The sequence below is a fragment of the Magallana gigas genome, chromosome 9 (assembly GCF_963853765.1).
Source record: "Magallana gigas chromosome 9, xbMagGiga1.1, whole genome shotgun sequence".
Taxonomy (NCBI): domain Eukaryota; kingdom Metazoa; phylum Mollusca; class Bivalvia; order Ostreida; family Ostreidae; genus Magallana; species Magallana gigas.
In genome coordinates this window covers 6,843,444-6,852,994 of record NC_088861.1, presented here as the reverse complement: position 1 = coordinate 6,852,994, position 9,551 = coordinate 6,843,444, and the positions used below count along the sequence as shown (strand labels likewise).

At 33.1% G+C, this 9,551-nt stretch overlaps 1 protein-coding gene across 1 annotated transcript; it reads right to left on the bottom strand.

The window, feature by feature from the left end:
• Positions 1-678: 678 nt before the first annotated feature.
• LOC105347670 (monocarboxylate transporter 12) lies at positions 679-6,198 on the bottom strand. Its single transcript, XM_066071468.1, has 5 exons — positions 5,802-6,198; positions 5,323-5,538; positions 4,235-4,429; positions 2,604-3,773; positions 679-872 (listed from the first exon to the last, which is right to left on the bottom strand). Exons 2-5 carry the CDS (start codon positions 5,531-5,533, stop codon positions 685-687), a joined length of 1,764 nt encoding a protein of 587 aa, XP_065927540.1. The 5' UTR covers positions 5,534-5,538; positions 5,802-6,198; the 3' UTR covers positions 679-684.
• Positions 6,199-9,551: the final 3,353 nt, after the last annotated feature.

Below are 9,551 nucleotides of genomic sequence, written 5' to 3'. Positions count from 1 at the left end.
TTGATTTAATTGTGCACCTGAATTTTTTATATTTTCGGACAACAATTCATTCAAATAAAAAGTTCCTGGATGGCAAGACTCCAAGACACTAGATTGAATTGTAATGAGTGAATGTATAACATAGTATAAATCAGTTCAAAAGCAAAGCAATTATACCTTGCATAAATTAAAATATGAAAGTCCCATAAACGATACAAAATTCACCGGTTTTGTGGAACTTTTGTAATACTTAATATAACTTTTAGAATAAAATAAAAAAGGGGCAATTTAATTACATGTATTAAATTTCAAAATTATCCTGGCATGCATATGTACAAGTATAACAATGATTGAATTAAATTTAAAAACATATAAGATATATAAATAAAAAACCAGACCTGTATCTATGTACTAATAAATGCCAGTGTTCATAAAAAAGATTTGAAAAGTAATTAAATCTTAAAATATTTATAAATACAAGATGTAAATGTTAAAGACTGTAAAGCTCAACAGTTTCATTTTTTTGACACCATGTAAATAACAGGCGAAAGGTATTAAAGCACTCTTTCTGAATTTTTAGGATTGACCAAATAATAAATGCCAGTATTTATATAAAATTATTTTTAAAAAATCATAAACAATGATATATTAAAATATACATTTATATATGAAAGATAATTAGTGACATTTTTGCCACCATTTAAATTACATGCAGTAGACATTAAGACACTCTTTCTGAATTTTCTCAGGTTTCTTTCCAGTGGGTTTCTCTTCGTCATTGTAGAAGTGGTCTATTACTGGAATTAGGATGATCAATAATCCAGCTAATATGATGAAAGACCCCCCAATGTAGAACGCCACATCTGCGCTGCCAGTTAGTTCATACACCCATCCTATAACAAAAATCAGAGATATTTTGAACTATAAACAAAGGTTTGACGTATTTCTCCTCTTCATTCTAAAATCACAAAAAAATTAAGGCATCACGTTTGATTTATTCTTGGATAGAAAAAAAAATATTTGGATGTAGACATAATGCTTCAAAGCAAATGCAACATCTGTGACACGTTGTTTATTCTGGGAACTGACTGAGACTTTGTATCATTATGTTACATCAACAATTTTGATACATAAAAATTAAATTTTGTCATTGAATTACACAATTTTATCTATTTTATAATAATCAATGAAATTATAATACATGACCTATGATATATGGGAATTTAAAATTTAACGATCTTTACCATTTCATGCTGATTACTGCTTAATATTCTTTTTCACAATTACAAAGAAGTATACTTGCATTGAAAATTTTGATAATACAACTGTAGATCTAAGATCTATGTTAATCACAAGCTAGAAATGTTGCAAAACTGATAAATCACATAGACATACAGTTGAACTTCAATATCTTGAATACTGATAACTCGAATAAAATGGATATGTCGATGTGATTTGTAATTCCAACTACTTACTTTTTAAGTATTTTACTCTCAATAACTCAAATACTCGGATATCTAAGTTTTTATAAAGTCCCATCTAGTTCGAGATAACGAAGTTTTTAATACTGCATGTACATGAATATCAGTTCAGGAAGGATTTCAATGTGAATGTCAACCATTTCTGGTTTTCATTATACAAACAAGAGAAAACATGTTTATATTAACGAGGCCGGGTCTAATTTGTTCTGCCCTAGATTTTTGGATGAAACTCTTTACATGAATTTCTACTGATATAATTATTATTTTACGATTAAAAAATAAGACATTTACCACACCGTTTGTTTAGGGGGTCATCTCAAAGTTTGTTAATCTTTAACATAGGACCCTATGGGATTTTGCTTGAAATGTATCAATTTTGCATATTTTTTACATTTTTTCAAAACTTCTGCCCTAGGGATTTCTTTTTGTGTTCTACATATTAAAGTTATTGCTAAAAGGCATCAAATGGTCAAATAAAAAAAACCTTTTACCTCCTGGTTTGTTCCAGGGGTCTTATCAAAGTTGATTTTTGTATGCCCAATTTCCCGGATTAGTCAGATAATGGCTATTTTTTATTTGACAAAGGCGGAAAAGATGATCTATATAGTATTATAAAAACATTCAGACATAATGAAGTAATAAAAAAATATATAACATCACATATTAAGGGTCATTAATATAAAATACATGGTTATTTTCTTGAAATATATGAATTAAGCTATATTTAGGCGGGTTAAGAAAACGTGACAGAGGGCTAGGCTTGCTGAATCCTCTTCACGTTTTCGACCCGAGCCCAAATATAGCTTATACTTCGAGACATTTATATTTATTCCACAATATAACATTATTTTTACGCATCAAACGAGATATTTTCAACAATTTTCGCTGAATATCTGCAGTTAAAACTATCACGCCATGGCGTCAACCAAGCAAAAAGATGACGTCACAATACAAATGAAACGCTGCGCGAAAGCGTGCATACTCGTTCTGTACTCGGCCTCGTTAAATGTACAATTAATGCTTGTTTTTCAATGCAAATTTTGTACCAGTCATACACAAGATATAATTTCAATGAGATAGGGTCAGTGTCCTTTTCATATTAACTGGAGCATTTTTAAAAAAGAAATTTGATGATATGCTTACCGATAAGGGGAGGAGCAACTATGCTCCCAATGCCGTTGGCCAGCATAATGTAGCCCATCCCAGTTCCTATTGCATCAGCCCCAACAATGGCTGCCACAGCAACGATCAGCAACCCAGCAATCATGTTGGACATCACAGCAAACACCACGTACAGAGAGACGAGTCCAGCAAAGGAATGAAACATGGGAAAAGGAATTATAAGGCATGTAATTCCCGTTAACACTGTTATGACTATGTAAGCCAGATCCAGGCGCAAGTTCTTCACATTTCCCAGTAAGCCACCAAGTATGCTGCCAATAAATGCTCCGATGCCTCCAATGCTGAATATCAAGGCAGAGGCTTGTTCATCAAGTCCCACGAACAGCATATACTGGGGTCCAAACAACAAAATGATCACCACCCCCATATTCCAGAAGATGTTGTTGGCAAAGAATATGATGAAGGCATAGTCACAAAGAATGGAGCAAGTGCTCTTTTTTGTCAGCGCCAACTTCTCTACTTCATTAAGGCTATCCCTGGAGGTGTTATTGCTCTTGCAAAACACAGCTTCTTCATTATCTGAACTCTCCTGCTTCACTAATTTATTAGGACTACCTGGAGGAGAGGTGCCCTCCTCATCTTTTGGTTTGGCTTTGGCCTCTGTGTCTTTCTCTGTTGCAGTCTGCTCTGTGTTTTCTGAATTTGAATTTTTAGGATTTTCTTGAGTGGTCAGGTCTAATGAGATGTCTTGATCAGATAAGGGAGGTACTGAATTTTGGGGGGGTTCTTCTTCATTGTTCATTTTCTCTGTAGTGGATGATGCTGGAAGAAGCTGGATGGCAGATGCAGAACTTCTCTTTTGACTTTGTGTTTTTTCTGCACCATCTTCCACATCATCATGGACACCATCCTTTTCTTTTTCTGCCTCCTCTTGATATCTCTTCAGTAACTTTTTCGGAACTGGCCGCAGCAAACCAGCAAATATAATATTCTGCATACAGAGTCCACAAATAATATAAAATGACCCCCTCCAGCCGAAATTGTCCACCAAAAAATTAACTAACAATGGGAAGATAATAGCTCCAACCCCAGATCCACTTGTGGCCAGTCCTGTGGCTAGACTTCTTTGTTTGTCGTAATATAATCCAGAGAGAACATGAGATGGAACATACACCAAGCAAAATCCTAGCCCTGAAATTTTCTAAAATTTGTAAGATTGATATTGAAATATATGTTCTTTAACTAGACTAGATATTAACTTATATTTGTTTAATGCAGATCTTTAGGAAAAAAAGTTCACTAGATAATGAGTTAATTGTGCCTTACATTCTATTTTCAATTCAATTGCACATGAAATGATTTTCAAATAAATTTCATGAGATTTTTTACATGTACATGTATTTTCAAAACATTTATCATGTGAAATTCTTGTGATAAAAATATGCACTTAAAAACATGGAATCTACTTCATGTCAAAAAAATTAACATGGACTTCATTTGAGACAGTTGGATTTCTTATGACCTTTTGCTTTGTGTAACATAAAAAAATATGAATTGCATTTTGTCAGTTATTAACTGTTGACATAGTGAGAATAAGGTACAAACACATATAAATTGATACTTGATAATATGAGCTTCTTTCTTTTTATTACCTGACAAAACACCATAAAATCCATACATATAAACAAGGTTTGGAGCGAAAGGCATAGCTATCAAACCAGCAGAGCTAAGCACCGCTCCAAGGAGCGCCACTTTGCGGTGATTCATGTGGTTCATCAGAAAAGTGGCAATGGGACCTGAAAAATAAAACAAAAGAAGTATGAAATCAAATAAATGCAAGAAAATTGCTTTTGTTAGTAGTACATGTAATATGTCATTTAGTAACAAGGTGGACTAATTTTGTAACCTTGACTTTCCAGTGAATGTTGGATTCAAGTGTGAAGGTCTGTGGAAAGTTGGAAGATATAGAAAGAGTAAGTAGAAGAGAGACAGACTGAAAGCAATATTTATTTGCTATCATGGATCTTAAAAGCATATAGGAATACACAGTTTAAACATATTCTTCAGATTTGTGATTTCTGATATCAGAAAAAATAGGTTTACTCAAGTACTCAAGACATGAAGATACAGATATGTTTAATTTGGTTTTGAACCTCTTAACTGAACCAATTTTTATTTTTTAGAAATATAGTTTATGGGCAACCATGTACATCATGCATTTTAAGCATTTTTAGGCACTCTATATTTTACCATATCAATATTTACATTAAACCATCCAAGAGTGGCAGATACTCCACTTTAAGAGATAACACAGGTTTTCTATAATGTAATTCAAACATTTCTGTCCTCATAAAAGTGTCTCCTTGTATTGCTCTGACAGAAGAAGGACAAGAGAGAGAGAGAGAGAGAGAGAGAGAGAGAGAGAGAGAGAGAGAGAGAGAGAGAGAGAGAGAGAAAGAGAGAGAGAGAGAGAGAGCACTAGGGAAAGAAAAGAAAGGGAGAGGTATAAGAAGTCAGATGTTCTGACAGAGAGATACAGATACATGTATTTTGAGAGAGAGAGAGAGAGAGAGAGAGAGAGAGAGAGAGAGAGAGAGAACACTAGGGAAAGGAAGGATATGGAAAGGAATAGGAGGTCTGGTGTTCCAATGGATAGATACAGATACATGTATTGAGAGAGAGAGAGAGAGAGAGAGAGAGAGAGAGAGAGAGAGAGAGAGAGAGAGAGAAGGGTAATTACCCGAGCCTAAGAACACGCCCACATTGATTGACCCAATCAGAGCCACAGCTGCTGGACTGGCGTCTTTGAAGTATTTCAGAAGATACATGTTGTATATGCCAAAACTCTGGGCGGTTCCAAAGGACGGGATTTGTATCATAAAGGCTGCAAAGACCACCACCACCCCCCAGAATCCACCCTCCTTCTTCTCCAGCCATGAATACAGACCCATGGTGACTGACAATAGAACAATAAAAATATTTAAATATATTGTACATATTTTTAGCATCTGTTTGATTGAAAACCATTCATTGACAGAGAAAGGAACAAAGCATAAATGACCATGGGTTTCCGATGATGAATTTTTAAACTTTTTTTTTTAGTGATTTCTTTTCATTTATAAACATTTATAAATAATAAAATCAATTAATTGATAAACACATTAGTACAGATTTTTTCCATGAATGAATTAAAACGCTGAGCCATATTTTTCGACATACCCTGTATGTTGCTGAGTTGGAGTTATCTCCCTTAAACTGACATCAGTCTACCATCCTTAACCACATTAAGGTATAAAATATGTAACCTATGTCAATAAAAGAGCGTGCAAAACTAAACCAGTAATAACAAACAATTCAAACAATGCATTTGCTGTAGCAGAATACTGAAAGAATATGTATAGTCATACGAATCAACATTACACATAAATTAATGCACGGTAGTTACCAGATTATGTACAACTATACATGGCAAGCAAGCATGAAAACGCATCCCTTTGATAAAACATAAAGAATAGTGACAGTCTTAATAATATAAAGAAAGTTTTAACAAAAAGATGCATACCTTTAATATGACCACCCCTGACCAGAGCTTGCATTAGTGGGTCATTGACCGCTACAGCTCTGTTCCAAAGTTGCGGAGAATTATTTCACGACGTGTTCCCGTTTTGCACACATTTGATAATATACAGTAGGTTTGAATATTGTGTTTCAATAGCAATTCAAGTCTGCTTCTGAGATTTACCTGAATTTTTCAAAGAAGAGTTTAGTGTATTATCTAAATATTTACTGGTGACACACTTTGATAAGATTAATGATATAATATCTTAATTCTTTCAACTGTGCTTTAAAAAAATATTTTGATAATACAGTATAATTGTTATACTCAGCTACTGAATTACAACAAGTACTAGCTACTTGCACTTATGAATTTTTATTTACAATGTTAAATCTGGAAACATACAATTCATGTGAACTTGAAACATCAGCTAGAATGTGATATTTTTCAAAATCTTTTGTTAAATTGTTTATAAAGAAAACACACTGGTAAACGCCAATGAAGAATTAATATTTATATAAACCAAACTCTTTTATACATAGCAAAACAATATTTAATCTCACAAGGCTGTGTAAGGAATTATAAATTAAATGAAGATCAATGATATATCGTACAACATGCTGTTTCATCTGTTGTCAAATAATGAAATCTGGATGTATTCATTTACAAAGACATCGTTCTAACTGACTGTATTCTATAACGCAAATACTAGTACATGTATTCTTAGTCTTCCATACTATTCTTAGGTTTCTCAATATAATACTGTCAGTTTACTGATTTTTTATTTTTTTTTTATCAAATTAAGATTACACGACTAAAATAAAGTTCAGCAAACGACAATATTCATTTGCTCTTTTAGAAATTCTTATTAGTGTCTATATTTTATTATAAAGTAAACAAATGTTAGTTCTACAATTACCTGAATGAAATAGTTGAACATTCTCGTCATGATCATCACTACCCTATATTATTATAACATACAATTCATTTCTAACTCCATATCAATCATTGAACTGTTAGTAAGCAGAGTAATATGTGCGTCTAAACTCAGAGGTATTTCTGATATAAGGTCAAATGTTTGATGTTTCCTTTAAAAATTGAAAGCTACAAAACAAATTTCTTTATATAACGTTCTCGCAAAGTAATACAATCACATCCCATATATTTGACACTGTAGCCAAGGACAGTACGTATTAGCATTTGATTCTTCTCTGATATATATGGTACATAAGTGTTCAGTATTTCAATGAAAAGGTTCGTGTTACCCGACATGAAATAATTAGTTGTAATACTAATGACTTCAATTTTTTTTTTTATAGTTTTGAAAAGCACCTTTAATCCTTTTTGCTCAAATTTCCCAATTCCATATACGTGGTTGTATATATAATATAATTTTAGAATAAACTAATAAACGCGTAGTTATCAGGGTCTTGCCTACAAAAATGTCCTGTTTTTTCTCAACAAACCGTTTATCTATATATGTTTATATCACTATTTTAAAAGAGAGAAGGTATACTAAAAGTAATGAATACTAGTATCAGCATAACAATTTTGATTTTCATTTTGTTGAAATAATTTCGTAGCCACAAATTTATTTCGTGGGAACGATTTTCCCCCGTTGAATTCCATTTTATTTTGTGGTCAAAATGAAAAAAAAAATTACCTGAAGAAAAAGTACTACAGCACACACCGTATATTTGGTTTATTTGTTTATACATGCGCACAAATTTCATTGTAGGTTACAATACGTTTTCCATCATATTGCGTTTAAAACTATAAGTAAAGATATCGATCCCGCTTGTCCCAATCAACTATCAACTAGAGACATCATTTTTCATCAATAAAAAAAATGAAATGTTTTTCAAGTTTGATAATGGATAAGACAAGTTATGATTTCTTGAAAATATTGACTGTCAATTGTCAAGGCCTTGGCGAATACCAAAAAAGAAGTGATGTGCTAAAAATTTGTCATAAGTTTTTATCATAGCTGTTTCACAAAAGTGTCTTAACTTATGATAATCTTAAGATTGTTCAAAATCTTAAGACACCCAGATACTTCTCTTAACTCAATTTTAAACATGGCGGCGGCCTATGTTTTGATAAGAAATAGGCAACCTAAAAGGCGTGAGCGTGTATTCAGGGACAGAGTCAACCCATTAGATTATATGGACGGTTGTGACATCTTAGAGAAGTTCCGTTTGCCACGACATGTTATCTTTGACTTATGTAATGAGCTTAATGATCGTTTAGAGCATCACATATGCCCTTCCAACATCATTGCAAGTCATGGTTGCGCTTCGCTATTATGCAAGTGGAAGTTATCAAGCTGTACGTGCAGATCTTTATGGTACAAGTAAAGCAAGTTTGTCCAGAATTGTTTACGCTGTTACATCTACTATAGTTGCCTTAAGTCCTGTCTACATTAAATTTCCTTCTACTGACAGAGATATAAACAATACTATACTGGACTTCGCTCATATACTAGTATGTAATTTCCCAAATATGATAATAGACGGAACACATATTCCTATTCAGGCACCTTCAACTCATGAGTATTTGTTTGTTAACGGAAAAAAAACTTTCATTCAATAAATGTGATGGCAGTTTTCAATTCCAATTTGAAATTTTTGAATTTGGTAGCAAAGTGGCCTGGATCATCTCATGACGCATTTGTGTTCTCAGATTCTGTTTTGTGTCAAATGTTTAATTTGAGAATGGCAACATTAACAGAGGTTGTCTAGTTGGTGACAGTGCGTACCCGTTAAAGAATCACTTACTAACACCCGTCTTGAACCCAAGCAACTCCCATGAGGAGGCATACAATGATGCCAACACTAAAACCTGGGCCCCCCATTGAGCGAGCGTTTGGTGTCCTTAAAATGAGGTTCCGATGCATCCATCGTTCCGGAGGGACCCTACTTTTCCGGCCCGAGAAAGCTTGTGAAATCGTGACTGCTTGTGTAGTGCTACATAACATTTGCATAAAAAACAACGTTCATGTGCCCCGAAACCTTAATAATTATCGTGTTTTTCAACAACCAGACAATGTTATATACCAAGGAGTAAACAATGACGGTGCTGAGATTCTGAGAACTAAGTAATTGCCATCTTTCCTTTGAATATTGTGTTCATTCAAATTTTATTAAAATTTCAAAATTGTTTCTTTTGCTTTATATACGGGTAATGATAAAGTAATAGTAATTTAAAGATATTTCATCATTTTAATGCGAGACATGCATTTGTATACAGGTATTTAGGAGGCCAAATGGTCAGTAAATTACAATTTTGAATTACTCTAGAAAAAATTAAGATTCTATGGTTTCAAAATTATCATTTTATATTTTTATAGATTTATCTTTCAAACATTCAGCCTCCTTAATAATCATCAATCAATAAAAGAACACTATTTTCTT